This window comes from Schistocerca piceifrons, chromosome 1, assembly GCF_021461385.2.
Source record: "Schistocerca piceifrons isolate TAMUIC-IGC-003096 chromosome 1, iqSchPice1.1, whole genome shotgun sequence".
NCBI classification, from domain to species: Eukaryota; Metazoa; Arthropoda; class Insecta; order Orthoptera; family Acrididae; genus Schistocerca; species Schistocerca piceifrons.
The window spans coordinates 839,054,562-839,079,213 of record NC_060138.1 but is presented as its reverse complement, the minus strand read 5'-3'; the positions used below and the strand labels follow the sequence as shown (position 1 = coordinate 839,079,213).

The window sequence follows — 24,652 nt, the reverse complement described above, 5'->3', positions numbered from 1 at the left end:
GCACACTGCGTTGGTGTTATTCGTGTTTTGTGTTTTTACCAGGCCTTGTAGGCTACATAAGAGACATACCTGACACAGTTCCAAACGGGCCTGGTTGTGGGTCTCCATTTGCCCAGCTGCTAGAATCGCGCAGTATCGAGATTTATGGGGAATTAGAATGTGACAGTGACCCGATGTTGGACTGCATAGGATCATCGCCAAGGTTCCTGTCGATCATGTCTGACCGCCACGTCGAAGGAACGCCATATTGTGCACCAAGCACATCGTAACCTCTTCACATCCGCGCTGGTCCTCCGAAAACAACTAATGGACTTCCTACAATACACAGTGTTATCTCGCACCATGGTCGGAGACTAGCAGCAGCCGGACTGTGAAATCTACATCTACATCTATACTCCGCGAGCCACCTTACGGTGTGTGGCGGAGGGTACTTATTGTACCACTATCTGATCCCCCCTTCCCTGTTCCATTCACGAATTGTGCGTGGGAAGAACGACTGCTTGTAAGTCTCCGTATTTGCTCTAATTTCTCGGATCTTTTCGTTGTGATCATTACGCGAGATATATGTGGGCGGTAGTAATATGTTGCCCATCTCTTCCCGGAATGTGCTCTCTCGTAATTTCGATAATAAACCCTTTCCGTATTGCGTAACGCCTTTCTTGAAGTGTCCGCCACTGGAGCTTGTTCAGCATCTCCGTAACGCTCTCGCGCTGACTAAATGTCCCCATGACGAATCGCGCTGCTTTTCGCTGGATCATGTCTATCTCTTCTATTAATCCAACCTGGTAAGGGTCCCATACTGATGAGCAATACTCAAGAATCGGACGAACAAGCGTTTTGTAAGCTACTTCTTTCGTCGATGAGTCACATTTTCTTAGAATTCTTCCTATGAATCTCAACCTGGCGCCTGCTTTTCCCACTATTTGTTTTATGTGATCATTCCACTTCAGATCGCTCCGGATAGTAACTCCTAAGTATTTTACGGTCGTTACCGCTTCCAATGATTTACCACCTATGGCATAATCGTACTGGAATGGATTTCTGCCCCTATGTATGCGCATTATATTACATTTATCTACGTTTAGGGAAAGCTGCCAGCTGTCGCACCATGCATTAATCCTCTGCAGGTCCTCCTGGAGTACGTACGAGTCTTCTGATGTTGCTACTTTCTTTTAGACAACCGTGTCATCTGCAAATAGCCTCACGGAGCTACCGATGTTGTCAACTAAGTCATTTATGTATATTGTAAACAATAAAGGTCCTATCACGCTTCCCTGCGGTACTCCCGAAATTACCTCTACATCTGCAGATTTTGAACCGTTAAGAATGACATGTTGTGTTCTTTCTTCTAGGAAATCCTGAATCCAATCACAAACCTGGTCCGATATTCCGTAAGCTCGTATTTTTTTCACTAAACGTAAGTGCGGAACCGTATCAAATGCCTTCCTGAAGTCCAGGAATACGGCATCAATCTGCTCGCCAGTGTCTACGGCACTGTGAATTTCTTGGGCAAATAGGGCGTCTCACTGCGGCGCCGCGGTTTCCTTTCGTCCGTTTACCTGCACCTACCTGTGAACTTGTTGCAGCAGATCGCCAGTAGGAAAGCCGAGCAGAAACTTACCGTACTGCATCTCGCACCTGGCTGCATACAACATACCTGTTCTACGAATCGGGAAAAGGTCTTAATTTTGAACGAAAGGTGGAAATACTGGCAGAACTTCGGTATATTCTGAAGTCGAGAATCACCCGTTCACTGCCAAGCCCGTGCTAATCTTAACACAGTCATGCAAAAACCCTTTCATTCCCGTCAGCAAGTTTATGGTAACGTATTTCCCGATATCTGAACAGCTACTAAGCACGGATTGTTCTTAAATGAAACTGCTCGCCACACTATTAATTTTATCGGTGTCTAATGCACTCAAGTTTTTTAGTCATCGATCTGTTCAACACGCCACGCGGAATTACTGTCTTTTCTCATACACAAAATTCTTTAAAAAAATCCGAACTTTCTAAATAGCTCTGAGCACTATGGGAATTAACATCTGAGGTCATCAGTCCCCTAGAACTTAGAACTACTTAAACCTAACTAACCTAAGGACATCGCACACATCCATGCCCGAGCCAGGATTCGAACCTGCGATCGTAGCGGTCGCGCGGTTACAGACTTAAGCGCCTAGAACCGCTCGGCCACACCGGCCGGCGAACTTTCTAAAATAAATATGCTTTCACTTTAAAGCACTTTTGAGGCATGTAGTACAATTAAAATCGGCACACTATAACTTCCTTCGGAGCTCATACTACACACGACCTTACCATTGAAATGCTGGGCTACGACTACTTAGCTGGTGTAAGCATTCTCTATCTCCAAGAGAAAAGACGCGCAAATAATACTCCGTTCTGATTGGTCATTTTTCTAATAGATAAACATTATTCTTCCGCGTTACTCCGCGCTTTCCATGACTAACCAATCAACAATTAACACACTTTCTAACTGTACTTTTTGCCGAAATAAATATTTAACATTCTGATATTTTGTTTATAATTTACGTTATTAACTATTTTCATTTGCTGTCGAATTAGCTTTCCTTTTATCGTAAACTTACTTAACATATTATGATACAAAATTCCCCGTCGTCTGCATTCACTCTATCTTAAAATTTTCTCACACTAGTTCGTACAGCGTTTATCAGTACAACAATGATCTACATATTTACTTTAGACCACATTCACGCATCGTTCACACTGCTAAAATATATACAAAACTGTACAAACACAAATAAACAAAAAAACCTTCAAGAAATAAATATAACAATTCACGAAAAGATTCTCTTGACTAGTTGCTTGAATGTCTCTGTGCACTACTGTCCTCTAGTAGATGAAAATTAGAACCACGTACTCGATTTAATCCGCTTCAGACAATCTGTCACTGTGCACACATGAGTCATTCTCCCGATAAAGAGGCTCTAGACAGGAGCGATAAAAGGCTTCATCATGCGTGGGCTGCTGTTGTCACTACAACAGAAATGTCTGCCTTTGGAGTGGTTCCATGACTGGGAAACAAGAACTGCTGATGAACTGTGTAGCATTGTGTTCAGCGATAAATCGCGGTTCTGCATTACGTCGGATGACTATCATCGGCGAATTTGGCGGCCGCCTGGGGAGTAGTCCCAGTCTCCCCTTGTTTTGAGAGGCGTAGTAGTGCTACTCCCAGCTTCAGAGAGTGGGAAACCATCGTGTGTGATTACATGTTAACAGCTTTAGTGATTGAGAGAACTCTGATGGCACAACTATATGTCAGGGACATCCTGCATTCTCATGTGTTACCTCTCATGCGACTCTGCCGTGGCGCCATTTTTCAACAGGACATAGCTAGTCCACATGGCACATGTCTCTATCAACTGCCTACATGATGCTGATCCTCATAACAGTCGCTGATAGAACATGTGAGGCACCAGCTCGGATGTCAACTGTGTTCCAGTTAATATAAAAAACTAATTACTACAGTTCTAGGCCAGCATGACAAGGGAGGTAATTCAACGGCTGTAGGACACCTTCCCAACCTAATCAGTGCATACATCAACGCCAGAGGGGGGTGCAACGTCTTACTGATAGGTATGGCTTTTGTAAATCTTCCAAATAACATTACATACTTTTTCAACCCATGATGTTTCATTTCATTTCCTCCTTCCCCTTTCGGTACTTCCTTTCTTTTGTCAGGTACTATGTTTACAGGATGAACCCCAAATCTACCGATAAACTTAGGCGGGTACCAGGAGGCTGAATGCTAATAAAACATTAAAATTTAACAATGAGATATATTCTATCAGAAGTTGTGAACACATAGTCGAGAGCAGCCTTCACTACGAGTTACTACTGCTTACATACAGGGATTACAGGGATAGCAATCACTGAGTGCACGGATCAACACATATGTAATTACCAAAAGGACTTGAATGACAGCTGGTTCCTTAACGTGCTGGGGCGTGTTGAATTCATGTGAAAATACTAAGATATTAGAGCGAGGGCTAAGCGCATTAGGTAGAGATCAAGGTGACAATGAGGAGCAACAGTGTGAAAATGGTGACTCCTATACACGAGTTAGGTTACTGCCTTCTGTTCAAGGTAATGAACCGGCATACAGAAAACTGAATGAAGGTGGACAGTGCCAGGAGCACACTCCGTTAATATCACACTCGTCTTCCTGCTGTTACTGAAATGAATAGCAGCTGGCAAACTGGGGCTGGAGAGGCTGTGCTCTTTATGATCTCTGAGTGCTCGCACTCCGGTGAGCTTCCGGCCTCAAGAAATACGGCTAGTACCAACTGCTTGGAGGAACAGTTGCACACGACTGCCTGCTCTTACTCAGAGAACCGACAATAGCTTCTTTCCACAGAGGTTTCACATCTTGTATTAAATCCAGTCGTAGATCCATGATCCATGGTAATCTTTGTATCACTGTGCTTACTCTATGACCAAGACGACCTGTTTGAATTTTTATCTAAATTTAATGGTTGCCGCCATCTTGACCAAATAATTAAACCCTATAAAAATGAAATTCTTATGACGCAATCTGCCTGTTATGGTCTCTTTTCTCTCTGGATTTTTAATTAACAGTTAATTTGCATTTAAAGAATAGGGAACTTCGAAATAAAATTGATAACCTTAAAAGTTCACTAGCTAGTCGGTCATTAAAAAGGGTTCATACTCTGCTACATTATTTTTCGATTATTAATTATCCGGGCTTTCTTTCCTTGTTAGTGGCCAATCACGAAGGCACTTGTTCTGATATAAATATTATTTATTACCACTTTCAGTACCCTCATACGTCAACACTGTATACAGTCCTAGTATTTTGTGGAAAGTAATATTACATTATGTACTTTTCGTACTGTGATCTCTACAGCGATGAAAACACAATGATGTTTTGATTAGAGAAAATGGTTCAAATGGCTCTGAGCACTATGGGACTTAACATCTATGGTCATCAGTCCCCTAGAACTTAGAACTACTTAAACCTAACTAACCTAAGGACAGCACACAACACCTGGTCATCACGAGGCAGAAAAATTTGATTAGAGTCTAGACTCTGAATTTGTGCGGACTGACGTTAAACATATGATGTACACTACCTACTTTTTTGTCGATTAAGGCACATTTGCAGTCATGAGCAATCCGAATCTACCTGGGCGTGATCAGCAATGGACTGGTGTATGGCAATAGATTTGCACTTAGGAGGCGTGGGGTTCCAATCCCTATGCAGTGATTCAATTTTTGGTTTCTTGTTGTCTCCCTAAATCGATAAAGGCAAACTCCCAGATGATTCTTTTGGAATAGACAGTGCCGTTTTCCCGCCCCGGCCTTGTTCAGTCCGAACTCCATACATAATGATCTCCTCGGTTACGGAATACTGAAGCCTAGCCTTTTTCACATTCCTTCCTTTCATTTTTCTTTGTGAGTTATACATTTATTTTTCTGTTGGTAATTTTGACACAAGCTATTTCAGAAAACGTGTGTCAAGCTGGAGATAATTCCTCGTTTGCTAGCAAAATTATATTTCATGGAATCTTTGATGTGCAACTTCAAAGTCATCTGATGCATTCCGATGTTTTGCGGTGACTAAGCGGCTTAAGTCCCTCGCTACTGGCTCCTCATTCAACGGCATCAGTGTCACCCCCTCAGAGCCCAGACTAGCGGGCAGCTGCCTGCTCGGGATACACACACATCAAAAACAGTTTTGCATCACCCCAGTACCCAGAATTCCTAAAGATAGACGTCGACTGTGGATATTGTATCACAGACACAGTACCTTTGACAGTTCAGGGGAGTCACTAAACTCGCCAAAAGATGCAAACAACCATGCATGAGCGGCGCCTATCAGACAGAGGCGGTCCGACAGCCTATCAGTTCCAGTCAGGCCACCAGGAAGAAGGTACACGGCTCGTGTTGTCTGTAGTTCAACCATGCCTATACGGTCAATACCGCGGTTCGATCACGTCCGCATTCTTACTTGTGCCAGGAAGGGCTCTCAACAAGGGAAGCATCCCGGCCTCTCGGAGTGAACCAGAGCGATGTTGTTCGGACATGAAAGAAATACAGAGAGACAGGAACTGTCGATGACATGCCTCTCTCAGGCCGCCCAAGGGCTACTACTGCAGTGGATGACGGCTACCTACGGATCATGGCTCGGAGGAACCCTGACAGCAACGCCACCATGCTGAATAATGTTTTTCGTGCAGTCACAGGACGTTGTGTTGCGACTCAAACTGTGCGCAATAGGCTGCATGATGCGCAAATTCACTCCCGACGTCCATGGCGAGGTCCATCTTTACAACCAAGACAGCACGCAGCGCGGTACAGATGGGCCCAACAACATGCCAAATGGACTGCTCAGGACTAGCGTCAAGTTCTCTTCACCGATGAGTGTCGCATATGCTTTCAACCACACAATTATCTGAGACGTGTTTGGAGGCAACCCGGTCAGGCTGAACGCCTTAGACACAGTGACCAGTGAATGCAACAAGGTGGAGGTTCTCTGCTGTTTTGGGTGGCATTATACGGGGCCGACGTGCACCGCTGGTGGTCAGGGAAGGCGCCATAACTGCTGTACGATACGTGAATGCCATCCTCCGACCGATAGTGCAACCGTATCGGCAGCATATTGGCGAGGCATTCGTCTTCATGAACGACAATTCGCGCCCTCTTAGTGCACATCTTGTGAATGACTTGCTTCAGGAAAACGACATCGCTCGACTAGAGTGGCCAGATGTTCTCCAGACATGAACCCTATCGACCATGCCTGGGATGGACTGAAAAGGGCTGTTTATGTACGATGTGACCCACCAACCACTCTGAGGGATCCAAGCCGAATCGCCGTTGAGGATTGGGACAATCTGGACCAACAGTGTCTTCATGAATTTGTGGATAGTATGCCACGACGAATACAGGCATACATCAATGCAAGAGGACGTGCTACTGGGTATTAGAGGTACCGGTGTGTACAGCAATCTGGACCACCACCTCTGAAGGTCTCGTTGTGTGGTGGTACAACATGCAGTGTGTGGTTTTCATGAGTAGAAGAAGGACAGAAATGATGTTTATGATGATCTGTATTCCAATTTTCTGTACAGTTTCCGGAACTTTGGGAACCGACGTGATGCAAAACTTTTTTTGATATGTGTACATGTTATTCTGGGTGGGAGAATGCACATTACATACTCAGGAAACTGACTGCACCAAAAAAATGAATGAAATAGCATGCTGGATGCTGAGAAAGTTTCGTTATCATAGTGTGTACGAATCGATATTGCGTGTAAATGAGTGGTTTGGTACAAACTAACCATCACAATGGAAGCATACAGCTGGATACTAACAACAAAACCCGCCCGTAATTTCCAAGCCAGCACCCAGCATTGTGCTTGAAATAGCTATGTAACTCCTGGAAAACCGTATGAAGATGAGCCTGAACAGGTTCGAAAACCGGTTCATGGAATGAATAAATAACTATTTCAAACAAGTGACTGTGTGTAGTTTTACGTATTTACAAATTATGTTGTGTGTTTTTCCCTTTCCATAGGTGCCACTCTTTGTATGGAATGACATCAGTGTCATTAATGATTGATTCAGTAGTATTAGTATACATTATATTCGGATTGTGTCGAGGTGAGCATTGGCCTATGAAACGACCGGATAAATCGAAAAGGATAATAAATTGTAGGACGTATTCCATAACTCAGCTGTTTTCGTAGTGTGCTTCTGCACGGCAGAATACATCTAGTAAACACATTAGTGCTGTAAACAGCTTTTAATTTACCGAACATGGTAGTACGAGTTGTAGGAAAAGCCCCAGAGTGATACTCCCAAGGAATTTGAACCTTGGGCCTCTGGTACCCAAAGAGGAATGCGTGACATCATAATGTGTTCGTTGACTATAAGCATATAAAAAAATGTTACGTTTTCTTCAAAATTGCGGTAGCAAATGTGGTGACGTATTGAGTGGTCCCTCAGCATATTTTGAACAGTTGGATCTTTCAACCCATGCTTCAACTCCACTATGTTTAATCTCGTTGGTATGAATGATAAAAGTGAGAACTTTGGATCTTACATTGATCGTGATAATTCAGTAGTCGCACACTCGTATGTTACATTATAACATAATATCATTATACAGGGTGTAAGGAGTATAAGTGCAGATATTTGTATTGGTGACTGAAGATGGCGCACTAAACAACATTCAATCAGCATTTACATGATTTTCAGACCAGTAATTATAGACAGTATAAACAGTATGTTTTAGGTTGTTTAGTACCTTCAAGTATGTGCTGAAAGTGCAAGCCATTAAAGCTTATTTTCCTGTGGGCAGCAGGTCAGGTGCTGAAATGTGGACGCGTGGACGCAAAACGGGTAGTCCACTTACAAGGGAAACTCCCCCTCTTACCCCCTTTATTGGGAAGATGGCCAGTAGGTATCTAGTTGAAAACTGAACATAGATCAGGCATGAAAACAGGAAGAACGTGTACTGAACGGCGAAAAAAGAAGCAAAATAGAAACAGAACACGAACGATCCAAACTCAAGATGGCAACATCTAAGTTCAGGAACCACACCGTCGAGGTTATGTGTTTATGGTGTCGGACGCCAAAGTGGGAGATCCGTGTTCAGATCTCCGTCCCGCCCCCCTTTTTTCACAAAATTATATACTGTCCGTCTGATCATTCGTCTGTTCACCGTGTTCAAATATGTGTCTTGTCATGGTGTAACGTCCTTTTGCAACAGCGAGGTGTAACGAAGGGAGCCTCAAACGTACATACCTCCTATTTATTCTGCACAAGTACCGCATGTTATGACTCTTGCGTTCTTGGGAAGTTATGACTCTTGAATTCCTTTGTTGTAACTTAGTTCACACCCGTTTATTCGTTGTTTTTATTTTTGTGAGAGGTCTATACTCTCAGTATTCATCACATTTGGTTGGCGACGGTAATACTTCCTTACCACATGACACATATTCTGTAACTAATGTATAGTGTGACAACTGCCAAGATCAGAGAAGGAGAAAAGGCACATCAATGACCGGACGGACAGTTCATAAATTTGCGAAAAAAAAAATGTTACGGACGAAAGTGATTTGAACACGCATCTTCCAATTTGCAGTCCAGCACTGTAACCACAAGACCACACCGTTGTCGTGTTCCGGATTTGCTCGATGTTGCATATCTGAAGCTCGGACCGTTCACTTTTTATGTTTTGCTTCTTTTTTCACAGTTCAGTACACCTTCTTCCTGTCTATGTGCCTGATCTGTGTTCAGTTTTTGACGGGAAATCCACTGGACCATTTTACCACTAAATCTGAGGGCACTGCGATGCGGTGTTTCCCTTGTTTTGTAAGTAGTACAGTTAGACCGTGCAGAAAACACGTTGTGAAGTTAGAGACGTGTTTGTGGGAAGACTGTTCGACGCAGGAAAAAGCAACCAACACATTGATGTGTGTGCATATTAAGGTACCACATACAAAAATATCTGCACCTATACCCGTTACACCCTGTGTAGTGTGTACATCTGTGCTGTACGACGTGACGCACTCCGGTGCTGCGAGAACGGACGTTGCGTGCATAGACGCTGGCGGCGCTGCTGGATCTTCGGAGCTCCGCGCCAACTGAATGCGATGGAGATGGTGGGGGCGGTGGGGGCGGAGGAGGCGGCGGCGGGGGCACCAGGCGACAGCAGCTGACTGATACGGAGACCCGCCAGCGCATCTCCTCACTGCTGCAGCTGCTGCGCGTCGCGGCAGGCGCCTCGCACGCGCTCGCCGAGCAGGTGGGCCCCCACTTACTCCTCTGCCTCTTTGACTGAATGTTTTATGAGAGCCTGGACTGTCGTCACCAGCAGAAGACTCGAACTATTGATTTGATAAGCCTACAGTAAACATCTTGCAGTACAGGGTACTTAGAAAATATTCATCCGTTTCACGAGACTTTCGACAAGAATGAAGCCAGAAACTTGGGGTGAACTTTAACTTACAAATGGTCCGATGGGGCGGTTTTCTTCTGTCTTTCCACTGAAACAGAAAGTACTCCGCTTAGTAAGGCTTCCTTTCTTTTTGTTTCATTTGTTGGCTTGTGGGACTTGCTCATATAGGCATCTCAATAGCGGAATGTCATTTCTGAAGATATGAATGTAAGGAGATGACAACACGCAGTCATCGAGTGGTGAAACAATCTCGGACCCCGTCGGGAATCGAAGCGGAGTCCGTTTGGTTAACAATCTGCGGCGCTAGCCGTGCAGCTACCGAGATGGTCTGTTTTGTGAGTCCTTCAGAAGCACGGCGTGCTGTGGAGTCACATTTACTGTTCCTCTGCTGAGAAAAGCTTTAAGAAATTATCTGCGCCGGCCGAAGTGGCCGAGCGGTTCTAGGCGCTGCAGTCTGGAACTGCGAGATCGCTACGGTCCAAGGTTAGAATCCTGCCTCGGGCATGGATGTGTGTGATGTCCTTCGGTTAGTTAGGTTTAAGTAGTTCTAAGTTCTAGGGTACTGATCTCAGAAGTTAAGTCCCATAGTGGTCAGAGCCATTTGAACCAAATTATCTGCACTACACATGTCAACATGATGCAAAGGTTAACTACGCTTGTCCGTCCTCTTTTGGAGCACAGTTGCGCGGTGTGGGATCGTTACCATATAGGATTAACGGAGTACATCGAGAAAGTTCAAAGAAGAGCAGCACGTTTTGTATTATGGATAAGTAGAGGAGATACAGGATTTGAGGCGGACATTATTAAATCAAAGCCTCGTTGCAGCAGGATCCTCTCATGAAATTTCAATCACCAACTTCTCCTCGGAATGCGAAAATATTTTTTTGACGCCGATCTACATATGGAGAAACGCTCATCACAATATAATAAGGGAAATCAGGGATCGCACCCAAAGAAATAATTGTTCGTTTTCTCCATACGCTGTTCGAGAGTGGAATAATGGAGAATTGTTGTGAAGGTGGTTTGATGAGACCTCTGCCAGGCACTGAAGTGTGAACTGCAGAGTATCCTAGTAGATGTAGATGTCGTTGTAGATTATACTGTCAAGGGACGCTGCTCTGGCTGTAACAGTTAGATGCAGAAAAGTAACTGCTTTAAAACATCTGTTCTGAATTGACACTTTCTGTACATGCACTTGCTATCAAGTCCGCCCTAGTACGCTTTTTCAGAGACAAAATAACGACAATAAGCATAGTTTTTACTGATCCTTACACTCTCCCTCTAGAAATCTAGTAGCTTGTTTAAGGTTTTAACTCAGATGTGGTAATAAAACAACCGCCTTTCTATCAGCTAATGAACAGTTTGTAAGAAACTTATCTTGTTTAGTAATTTTGAATATTTGTTCGAATACAATACAGATCAGTACCGTTTAACGCTGAAAGTTCGCGGTTATGACTGTGTAGCGCACAATGCAGAATTTATACCATCCGAAATAAAGTCTCAGTCATCGGAAAAAAATAATAAAAATAGCGAAGAAACGAAGTTTACGTCGATATCATGGAATGATCATAAACTTTTACTCGTAAATCAAGTTCTCCCATAAAAGACCAGTAACTCAAAGTTACCTAGAGCTCCAGGCTACCGTGACATCTCGTCACAAGAGCTGACCAAGGACTTCTGTCGACTCACGTGTGAAATTCCCCTGCCAGTACCAAGGCGCAAGAATATCTCTTCTCAGATTGACCGAATAACACATTAGCTAATCAGACTTGTATTTCGATTCACATAACTCGGTACTCTCCCTCTTTGAATAAGTCGCAGCCCGAAATCAGTTCAGAGGAATGTGTGAGATAATATACTCCCAAAAGCAAATAAAAACAAATTAATTCCATATTCAGTCGTCCTAAGGACTTAAGTAAGCTATACATTTCTAAAATATCGAAAACTGACTTTTTTGTCGATTACTATTTTTCCTCATGTTTGTGACCACGGTGGCACAACCTGATTGCCACGGTCACGCATACTTAGTTATTCACAACTTCAGTTATCAATACTGCACGTACACGTCGCATTCATTGCCCCCCCTTCCCCCCCGCCCTCATTTTGGTAACAAAAAAATGAAAATAATATCGTCCAGTAAATAAAATAATAATATCGCTCTAAAACTGAAACTATTATGGCTCTGAGCACTGTGGGACTTAACATCTATGGTCATCAGTCCACTAGAACTTAGAACTACTCAAACCTAACTAACCTAAGGACAGCACACAACACCCAGTCATCACGAGGCAAAACTATTATGTGAATTATTAGTCTTTTCACCAAAATATTGTTTACTTCATTATTTAAGGATCAGGTATTTAGTTAAAGATATCAAGCAAACACATAACTTACGTGCTTTTACGAAATATTTTGTATATCACGAGTCACTTAATATAAAAAGCTGACAGTCATACTCTTGATTGCTATCTGCATCTACATTTACATGAATACTCTGCAATTCACACTTAAGAACCTGGTAGAGTTCAGCGAAACACTATCACACTATTTCTCTACCGTTCCACTCTCGAACAGCGAGAGGGAAAAGTGAACCCATTTGTTCGTGCAAGCTCTGATTTCTCTTATTTAGTTACGATGATCGTTTATGCCTATGTAGACTGGCCTCGACAAAATAATTTCGTATTTGGAGGAGTGAGTTTAAGATTGAAATTTCAAGAAAAGATCTCGCCGCATCGAAAAACCCCTTGTTTTAATGTTTGCCACTACTAACTGCGTATCATATCCGCGACACTGTCTCCCCTATTTCGTGATAGTACTGTTTCGATGTCCTCCGCCAAGCCTATCTGGTAAGGATCCCATACCGCACAGCAATACTCTAGAACAGGAGTATCCAAACTACGGCCCGCGGGTCAAAACCGGCCCGCGAGGGCCGGCAAACCGGCCCGCGTTAGCTGGCCGGACATCCCCGGTATCCGGCCCGCTAAATATTTGAGGTGGTACCTATACTGCCAACAACTGAGTTTCGAGGCCTATCACGGCCAATACACTGCGACACTGGTTCTGCTACTCGCTACAAGACTACGTAACCACACTTATTGTTGCGCCCCTTGAAATAACAATGCGTTGACGTACTCCACCTCTGCTACGTCTTGCAGTAATAGTGTTGCTAACAACGATTTTGAGATTTCGTTAACTTTGCAGAACGCTTTCGTGAATCATGTGCAGTGACATACTTTTTTGTCGGTGAAATTCGCCAGAATAAAATACGCCAGAATTTCGGTCAGGTACGTCCACCAATCAAAATTATGTAATTAAATAAAAATCGTAGTTCGTTTCAGTGCTAGCTATTCCCACAATCTTAGATTTTTGCGATTTCGTCTTTCGTTTAGCCTTACATTACAGTGATCATGGAGTGCTAGGGTGCTTTAATCCCACTAGGTAGATCTTGACCCATATGACTTCGTGGAGGAGTCAATGTGGCCCGCGGACTAAAAAGTTTGGAGACCCCTGCTCTAGAAGAGGAGGGATCAGCGTAAAATTGTCTATTTGATTATGAAGTTTAAAGGATTCCGGTTAGTACCCATGTGGATGGCCTCACACTTTTCATTATTTAGGATCAATTGCCACTCTTTGCGCCATACTGATACCTTGTCTAAATCATTTTGCAATTGGTGTTGATCTTCTGATGACTTTACTAGATGGTAGATGACAGCATCATCCCCAAACAATACAAGAGGGCTGCTCAGATTGTCTCCTAAATCATTTGTGTGGATTAGGAATAGCAGAGGGCCCATAGCACATCCTTGGAGAATGCCAAATATCACTTCGGGTTTACTCGATGACTCTCCGTCAGTTACTATGAACTGTGGCCTGTCGCACAACTGAGACGATACCCCTTAGGCATGCAGTCTGATTAGAAGTGGCTTATGAGGAACGGTATCAAAAGCCTTTTGGAAATTCAGAAATATGGACTTAATTTCCGATCCCCTGTCGATAGCACACGTTACTTCATGAGAATGTAGCGCTAATTGTGTCAATAGATCGTTTTTTTTCGAGGTAATTCATAACCTTTGAATGCAGAAAATTTCCAAACTTGCACTGCAAATCCACGTCATTGATATGTAATTGAGTAAAATTAATTCATAACAGCTTTTTTAATTGAGCGAGTTACTCATATATTCGTTCTTAAGCATTGGTGTGACTTTCCAATCTTTAGGTACGGATCTTTCGTCGAGCGAGATTTCATTTTCTATGTGGAAGTTAAAATTTGCCCAAATTTTCTACCTTCATCCATTGGGAAGACAGTTTGTAAAACCGAACGAATCTTTACAAAACAATCTGTACTGTGTTCTCGCATCACGTAACCAAGTTGGGTGTCCTGACTTCTTCCCGCCATTACTGTTAGAAAATATACGGGAGCAGTCATAAACCGATGTATTACCATTTGTTCTTATCAGAGCAAACAACTTTGTACTATCTCAGGAAAGACGGTACAACTTTAGTCAGTTACTCCTTATATAACTTCCTTTCTTCGCTAACTATTTTACCAGTATTTTTCGTTGATATATGAGACAATGATTGTTCAGTAATGTTTATGGACCAATTTTTAAATCTATTAAAGTAACTCTTACATACATGTTTCATTTAATCACAAGAAATATTTAATCTTCGGTAACAGCGTGTACATCAGCTGGTGTTTCATGTTCTGAACGAAAACTTCGGTGTCTTTGGTCCGGGAGACAGGGCAAGTCACTTTGCCCCATGTTGGTACCGTCCAGTATGGGATTACACTCTCTTTACACAAAGTTGTAACTTTTATTGTAAGCAAAAACAAAATAAATACATATCTAATAAAAGAAGAAAACAGATACATTTTATATACCAAACCCTTTTTCTAAATGCCATTGCAGTTCATTTAACGTCATTTCGTTATGTTGTTGATACGCATACAGGAAAGTAGCTTAGCGAGATAAACTACGATAGGTGAACCATTCCTTAATGATTAGCTGGAGAGAAGCTATGTATCAATTTAAAAACGCTGTTACGAATTAATTTTACTGAATATTATCGATGAGCTAAGGCCTAGAAGCTTTTTTATCCTCACGACTGCAGTTCGACTGAAATGGAATACAATGTACTATGCCCAACGTCGGTAAGACTAAGTACATACTTAGTGAATTTATATTTCCCTTAGAAAGTTTCACGTCGAAAACAAACTGTAACCGTTAATTTCGATGAAGAGGAATCAATCAATCAGACTTAACTCGTTTATACTCGCAGATGTATCCTGCAGTAAAGTTAAACATATATTTTGTGAAGTTACTGGCGCTGCCAGCGTGTAAGTAGAAAGCAGCCGTAGCACTCTTTGCACGATGAGACACTGTACTACCAGTACTACCAGTCGTGCTTTCGAGTGCCCACATACAAAATCTTCAAGAGTATAGGACTACAAGAGTTGTGTAAAAGACGCAAATAAAAAGAAAGGTCAGATCTATAAGTCTTTCAGAATGTATGCGAGAATTGATCAATGTATCAAAGATCGTTGCAGCCAATATTGCCGAAAAAATGCGAAGAAGAAGGATTTGTAACATGTTTCAGGTCCTGAGTGAAGTCCCACACAAATCTGTGACGGCCCTTTTCCAGCCGCTGTTATCGTCTGACAAGGAAGAAAGTCTCTTTCAAGAGGAAACCATCAACCTACACCTTCAGGTACGTCCAATCCGTTAATTGACACTTAATGCACTAACATGAATGTTACTCTATATATAGTTTCAGGTGTATTCTTCATCGCTCCGTGTCTGTAGGAAGCAATGTAAGATTTTTTGGGATCTCGATGCAAAACTATCTTGCGTTACATCCATTACGCTGCGATTTATTTTTCCAGGAGCGTAGAACCTATGCTAACCTTGCTTCACTGACATGTCGAATCATGCTGTCAATGCATACGAAAAGAAACTCGATAATGGCCACGAAACGTAAATGCAACTGCTGCGCATAGAATAATATTGCAAAAATACACACTTAGAAACTCCGTATGTAACGTGGTAACTTCAACAAAATGTTAAGATACAATGGACATGTATTACAGTTGATCTAAAATAGAACTTTTGACGATACCTAGAATTAGTTTTCAGTATATTTTATTGACAATTTGTACTAATTAAATAATGGAAAAGAAAATTTGTAATTTGCAATGATAAAAGATACAATAACTGTTTGTATCCAGATTGGCAGCTGTTCGTGAAAAGCGAATTTTCAAACAATGAATGAAATTTAGGATGATATGCGACTTATGGTGATATAAAGAAACTAAATAATTTAAATAAAAATTTTACCTAGTGAAAATTAAATGTTGGACAGTTAGCCAAAGTTTTAAGAAGACAATTTTGAAATGCAGCTTCAGCAATACATTTAAAGAACATTTTCACTCTGGGACCTACATGTCCCCAGATGCAGTAGTGATTATTGAGAATGATTGAAATTCGGATCTGCTGGGTTTTTATGACGGCCAAGTCTGGTTTTGGACATCATACTCGGCATTAGTGCTATATGAGACTACAGAATGTAGTTTGGGATATGCACACTCCCATCACACCACTTGCATTTGACGCGTACGTGCAATTACCACTCTGATGGGAGGAAGGGGGGGGGGGACGATGCGGGAACACGGGAAACAGTGTAATCGTTGTAATGCGGAAATGGGACGATTATCTGACAACCAAAAGAGCGTGCTCATTGGCTTTCAGGCCAAGGGTGGAAGCATTTTTGAAATTGCAAAATCTGTAAACTGTTTGCGTGCCACTGTGATTAAATTATACCGAGCACTGCGAAATAGCGCACCACTGGCGATAGATGACAGTGGTGAAAGACGGCTATGGAGATGTGAATGGGAAAATAGACACGCAAATGTTCCGCAAATGACCGCACAGATGTACCAAGGAGCAACTAACAGTGTCTCCTCAGCGACCATCCAACGAATGTTACTCTGTATGGGCCTCCATGACACGCACTTGGTTGATGCACCCACGCTGTCTGCTGTTCATCGGCGATGAAGGCTGGAATTTGCACACCAGTACCGTTGCTGGACATCAGCTGAGTGGTGGCAGGTGGCCTTTTCAGATGAATCACGTTTCGTGCTCCATTGGACAGATGGCTGCTGGATTTTCTGAAGGATCCAGGCCAGAGCAGGGAGCGTTATAGTCTGGAGGATATTTTCATGACATTCCCTGGGTGATTTCGTCATTCTGGAAAGCACAATGGGTCAACTCAGCTATGCATCTATCCTTGAGGACCATGTCCACCTCTACATGCAGTTTGTTTTTCGTCAACCCGATAGCATCTACCAGCAGGACAACGAATGCGTCACAGCTAGCAGTGTACGTGACTGGTTTGACGAGGATCAGGGAAAGTTTACCGTACTCCACTGGCTACCAAACTCTACGAATTTAAACCCAATCGAGCATTTATGCGAGCAACTCGATAGGGATCTATGCGCCATGGCTACAGCATTGGAGTCGGCATGGCTCCACATCCCTGTTGGTACCTTCTAGAATCTCATTAACTCTATTCCTGCACGTCTTGCAGTGGTCAAAAAATGGTTCAAATGGCTCTGAGCACTATGGGACGTAACATCTGTGGTCATCAGCCCCCTAGAACTTAGAATTACTTAAACCTAACCTAAGGACGTCACACAACACCCAGTCATCACGTTGCAGTGGTCCTCGCTGGGAAATGTAGTTAGTCAGGCTTTTGGCAGGTGGTCACATTCATGTGACTGAACATTGTATGTTTAGAATAGCTACTACTATGAAGTCGCCATAGAGATAAAGTGAGAACGATAAACCGTTTACTCGTATGTAAGTTACGTTGGGTGTTATGAAGCAGTGAGTAGAGGAAGCAGGAACAGTGTGCGGGGTGCAGGCGCTGCAGCTGCTGCTGGAGCTGTCGTCGTGGCGCGAGGAGTGGGGCGACGCGCTGTGGAGCTCCCTGAGACAGCCGCTGCTGCAGCTGCTTCTGGCCGCCGCGCTGCTGGCGGGCGCCCCCCACCACAAGGCTCAGGCGCTGCGCCTGCTCAGCACGCCTGGCTTCCTCAAGGAGTGGTACGTCTCGCTGCCTGCTACGTACTCTGGCTCTTGCAAAGTACCTCGTACAGACCTCCTCCATTCCAACCAGCATGTGTTCCTGCAACGTGGATCATCTGGTATCCAACTCTTCTTTCTTCTGACTGATCTTGCTTCTTTGGTGGTGAACTGAAGTGCACGCTGTGCCTTGGCGAGTCTTATCTTCTCTAGTAACTTCAAACCCTTTACAGTATGGTAGCCTGGAGGGATGTCTTAGAACTCTTATTCTTCTCATATTTCCATTATTAAATGTTAATACAGCATCACTAACTCTCCATTTTAGTGTATTGAGCCTTACAAAAACATTTTTGGGCACTGGTGTCCAGATAATGTTATTGAATGATTCATTAGGATTCTGTGTTCGCCCATGTAGACACTTTCCGAGGAGGTCTGGGTGAGCTAGGTCCTTATAAATTGGTTTTATTGCTTCCATAACAGCTTCAGGAATAGAGTTCTTGTGTTCAAAAGACACTTCTGAAACTTAAGCCTTCCGGAATTTACACCACGATTCAGGTCCAAGTGGGCAGAGTGCATGTGTCGGTTTTCTGTTGGTTGAACGTTTGGGGAACTATGTGGCCCAGACTGCTTTTCTCATACTTTCTAAATCATTTCCGTTATTTCTAATGGCCATTCCATAATACTTCTGGAGTTGATGTAATGTTTTATCAGTCAGCTGATCTCTAAGTGGCTTGCCATCAGACAGTGTGGTGGTGCGAAGAGATAGTTTTAATTTTCTGAGACGTGTGCCCATCCTCTTTTGCACATGTCCAACACATTCCAATTTCTTTATCACAATATTTTCATATGGATTAACTGCAACAACACACTTATACGCCTTAGACTCTCCATCCCCAAGGAACCAGGTGTATCGTACACCCTTTTCCTGCAGTGAACTGCTAAACATTTTCATTGCGGCATCAACTTCCATTCCTCCGCTAGTTCCTTCATAATTTTTCTGGCAGTTTTCATGTTCATTTTTTCCATTTTTGTCACAGGAGCTATAGCAATGTTTTGTAAGTGCTTCAAAATCAATTTCTTTGTCTGTGCCTACACTTGTGAGTGTGGCAACTGAGTGTTTCGACGTGTGACCACGCCTTTGCCATGTCCCATCAAACGCAACTGGTATATCAATGTTGCCTTCGTTCACTTCAACAGCTACATTTGTTTCAGCCTTCATTGACAGGGAAGAGACAGATTCAATAGCTTCTCCTATAACTTCAGTATATTTAAATTTTTGTAGGTGGTGGTGGTAGATTCATAACCGAACAGAAACACTGAGCTGCACTAAGACCTTTTCCGATAGCTCTCATGGCATAGAAAAGTCTTACATTTACCTCATAAAGATTATTCTTGCATTCATTTGACGTTACAAATAACTTTTTGTTGTCACAGCCAGTGCAAATAATTAGTATTGTCGTAGTGAGTCCTATTCTTGTAGGAAAATCTTCTTCAATAATTACTGTTCCGCCAAAAATATTACAGCATAATGTATCACACAACACCTGAATTAAAATTTTCATATCACACAAAACATAGGCCATTCCAGAAGTACTGTTTTCTAAATTATCCTGCAGTAATACTAGTTCCTCGAATGGTTTATGTAATTTACGAGTAGTTTTACTTGCATTGGGTGAGGTCGCATCTCCCTTGTTTTCTGGCTGCACATCAAGGTTATTTCATTTTACACTGCTTGTGGGTTCCAACTCTTGAACAACACACGGTTTTACCCTTTTAGTTTCTTAAATAGACTAGCACTTCTAGGCATGTTTATATTACGTCAAACTGCACTAGATTACGTCGAAAGTCACTGTTTCACTCAAAACAAACAAACAATTGCCAAAAGACTGCGAAATATCAGTGTGACTAACATAGAGCGCCACGTGTTGTCTGTCAGAGATGAAAATCACGGTATTCTATAAAATGTAGTTTCCGAGATATTCACATATAAACAGATGCACGTCCGAAATTTGGTGATCTCGCAGATACGCATGTAAGACTTCAAAATTAAAAATAAAATACTTCTAAACGTCACACACAGATAATTTATGCACTATTTTGTGCAGGAAAAAGTACATAATATTCTAATGCATGTTTTTTAAAATGTGAAAATTTTCGAATTTTTGCCTGCAAACTCCCCTTAACTCGATACCATAAATGCGCTTATTAACCAGAATACGATTCTATGTGGCCGTCTTTCTCATAGCCCTATCCCTTATATTCTCAGGATCAGCATGTTAATCTGTACCTGGTAGCGTTAGAGGCAGAGGGTTGTTTGATGACTTCATAGTAACCCCCCCCCCCCCCCCTGCCACCACACCAGGCATAATTCCTGTATCCCATATGTCTGCACCTAATATTATCCCTGTCAAAATGTGAGAACATTTTCGAAGTCTCTGCAATTTTATAACTGAGGTCAGACGTGGATAGCAACCCGGTATTGAGCTAGTTGAGTGTGGCAAACTGCCTAAAAACCACACCAGGTTGTCTGGCACACCTGTCCTCGTTGTTAATCCATCTTTACAGATTCGATCCGAGGCCAGCGCGCTTCCACAGTTCTAGAAGCGCAGTGCTAACGTTCGTGGCTATCCAGACAGGCTATACTTGTACGGAGTATTAGGCAAAATTTGTTACTGGATCGAGGATTTCTTATATAGACGATGCAGCATGTTGTCTTGGGTGGACAGTCATCGACAGGTGTAGAAGTAACTTCAGATGCTCCCAAAGGACATGTGTTGGAACCCTCTCTGTTCATGTTTCATATTAATTACCCTCCATACAATATTAGCCTGAAACTTTGCGTAGATGATGCAGTTATTTATAATGAAGTAATGTCTGAAAAAACAGCACAAATATTCAGTCGGATCTTGATCAGATTTTAAAATGGTACAGATATTGGCAACTACCTTTAAATGTTCAGAACTGTAAAGCTGTATAGTTCACAAAACCCAAACGCATAATATCCTATGACAACAATTTCAATCATTCACCACTGAAATTGCTGAACTCACACACACACCTAGGTGCAACAACTTGTGCGAATATGAAATTGAATGATCACATTGGCTCAGTCATAGGAGAGGAAGGTGACAGATTTCAGGTCATTGGTAGAATACTGGGAATATGCAATCAATATATAAAGAAGACTGCTTATGAAGCACTCTTGCAACCCTTGTTATAATACTGCTCATTTGTGTGGGATTCATAGCAGATGGGACAACAGTGGATAATGAATGTATACAATGAAACACAGCATGAATGACCATAGTTTTGTGTGGTCCATAGAAGAACAACACAGAGATACTTAAAGAACTGACTGACAAATACTTGAAGATAAATGCGGATTATCCGGTGAAAGCGCACTTAATAACTTTCAAGAACCAGATTTAAGTGAGGGATCTAGGGATATACTGTAAATACTATGTATCGCTCATGTAGGATCTTGAGGACAAAATTAGGCTAGAATGAATTTTCGCCCCACATGTCGAATTTGAAACTTCCTGGCAGATTAAAACTGTGTACTGGACTGGGACTCGAAGTCGGGACCTTTGTACTTCGTGGGCAAGTGCTCAAACCAACTGAGCTAACCAAGCACGCCCCATAACCCGTCCTTACAGCTGGCAGCGTGGAGATTCACTCTGAAACAACCCCATGCTGTACATAAGCCCTGTCTCCACAATACCATTTGTTCCATGAATACCAGTCCCGCAAATTTCGCGGGAGAACTTCCGTGAAGTTCGGGACGTAGGAGATGAGGTACCGGCGAAAGTAGAGCTTTGAGGAAGTGTCGTGAGTCGTGTTCAGCTAGCTCTGTTGATAGAGCTCTTGCTCGAAAAAGGCCAAGGTCCCATATTTGAGTCCTGGTCCAGCACATAATTTTATCTACCAGGAAGTTTCAAGATTAGACTAATTACATCGCACAGAAAGGCATTAAAGTAATCATTCTTCTTGTCGTCCATATGTGAGTGGAATGGGATGAAGCCCTAAAACTGGTACAACTGGTCATACCCTCTGGCATGAACTTCACAGTGTTGTGCAGAGTATAGATGTAATGTAGATGTAGATGTAAGCAGCAATAGTTTGGGAAAGTGCGATGCACTGATTGGCAATGGACTGAAGCTCCAGCCTGACTACGATCATTCCTTGTTGAAGCTAGCTGGAAATGACACATCTTTATCGAGTGCAGAAGCCTTCACGAAGGTATGAGCAATTGAACCAGAGACACTTACCTATTCGCGTATAGCATCACCTTTTTCCATGATAACAAATATCGGCACGTCGTTATATGGACTATACAGGTCCCTGAAACACATTTGGGAGCCATTCTGACCCAGGACTACAAAATTACTACTTACGACTAACAGAGTCTAAGAGAGATGAGCACAAGGAAGGCGCACGACATTATGGCGTCGAAGATATACTCAATAGGAATTATGTCAAATAACCTGAGAATGCACACAAGCAGCCTCATTTCAGTTTAGAAGCAGTGTAGCATACTCGCTAATTATACAAGTGTGATTTGCGGTAATGCAAGCAAACAGGCAGTTCATTCACGAATCCTTTACTGGTGAGATACAATGGTCAACATATCACACATACTATTCATCCTAAGCAAAAATCAGTCACATAAGCATAACTCCACCCTGTTGACAAGCGGAATGCATTGCCTCGTTTGTTTACAAAATACACAACGCTCTGTACCATCATGCACCAGACTTCATTAGTTCAGGAGACCTTTTCCAACAGGTGTTGGGTGTTGGTTCTTGCACTCCGAAGCGGAAACATCAACTGTTCATCAGTTTCTGATGGCCATCATTAAACTATCGAGAGAGTGAATGTACCGTGCACGTAAGTTTCATGTTAATATCTGTTGTAGTCCATTCGAAAATTTTTCTGAACAGAGCCTTGCCAACAGCTTTTGATGTAAGCTGTAGTGGTTTTCCCTGAATCAATATAATCACAGTACATCATTGGTGCAGATTTGATTTCTAGCCGGGTCAGGAATTTCCTCCGCTAGGGTACTGGGTTTTTGTGTTTTCTTCATGATTTTATCTCATAATTATCGACTTACAATTCGCCAAAGTGGCGTCAAACAGAGAGACTGGCACTAGGCGGCCGAACCACCCCAGACAGGGTCTCCCAGCCAATAAACCAATGCGACCTTTCATTTTTGACACCGTGGCACATGACAAGACCAGCACTTATATGGCCTCGGTTTCCTTTGCATCGGATTACTACTAACTGTCTGATTGACATGGTACAGTGGTAAGATATTGGACTAGTATTCCTTTAGGACAATGGTGCAAATCATCGTTCCCCCATCCTGATTTAGGTTCTCCACGTTCTTTCTAAATCACCTAAAAGAAATCCTAAGGCAGTTCCTTTGAATAAAACATGGTCAGTTTTCTTTCTCACTCATCCTCAATCTGAGCTTGTGTTCCATTTCTAATGATATTGTTCTCGATTAGAAATTCAATGCCTAGACACTTCGCCTCTCTAACATCCACATTCAAATTTAACTAAGATGTTCTGACAGAATCTTCACTAGCTGCACGTCATAGAGGCACATTTTAGTGGTGTGGGTAAGAAGAGCACACAGATCACTTTTCCTTTGGGTGTTCCAGACTTTATGGAAGTGGTACAAGAACCTTGCAAGAAGCTTGGTCTTTCGATGCTAACCTACGAGATGGCTTTGTTAGCAACAGAAGATCGTAAAGTTTCCCATACAGTGTATATATTCACTGTTTCCGCAGATATCTGCATCTAAAACCAACATATCACTGACAATGGACTACGCAAAGATGTTATATAACATCTGTGTGTGTGTGTGTGTGTGTGTGTGTGTGTGTGTGTGTGTGTGTTCTGGTGTGTATATGCGTGCATGATATTCTAACACTAATTTTCTATCAATACCCGTATCTTTTATGCTAGTATGAGCTGGCTGTATGGCGCAAGTTAAAGGCCAATAAGTGATCAATTTAAAAAGATCCCAATCTTCCTTCCTTTCCGAATCCGCCGATATCGCGAGTCTTCCACCGAAAACCAGTACAAGGAACGACGAAATCCTCATGTCACACGCATATGCACAGATCTCCAGGTGTACAATTACGTAAGTATATTGTTTGCATTTGTGATTCAAGATCTAGATGGATATTTTGCCACGGGAGAAAATAAGCTGCATATATGAATGGCGAGTTCTTCCTTCCTTGGCACAATAACGAAGGAATCGAATATCTGTGAAGGAGTCAGTCCAATGTGACGACTATAATTTAGCACTTCAGAGGAACTAGTTTCTGGAAATCGTAACACAATTTAAGATGCCACAATTCAGATTCGAATATCACTTAAGTAACAACTTGAGACTCTACTTGATCTTCGTCATGAAGCATGCAACGACTCTCTCCCAAATATGCGAAAATGTATACACTGCCTGACAAGAAAAGTGACGCACCTAGAAGACATGGCCAGATGTCCACTTAATTTCATACTTGTTCACACCCTCGGCAGGTACGTAAATAATCACAGAGTTGCAGTTCTTTGTGACTGTTGGGACAGCCACATGTGTACGTTAGTG

The 24,652-nt window shown here is 42.5% G+C and overlaps 1 protein-coding gene across 1 annotated transcript in view; it reads left to right on the top strand.

Annotated features, from left to right (window-relative positions):
- LOC124775530 overlaps positions 1-24,652 on the top strand; it is a 174,736-nt gene that overhangs the window by 107,205 nt on the left and 42,879 nt on the right. Inside the window, exons 7-8 of the mRNA XM_047250364.1 lie at positions 9,608-9,808; positions 17,882-18,060. Coding sequence (XP_047106320.1) covers positions 9,608-9,808; positions 17,882-18,060 — 380 coding nt within the window. The remainder of the gene's footprint in view (positions 1-9,607; positions 9,809-17,881; positions 18,061-24,652) is intronic.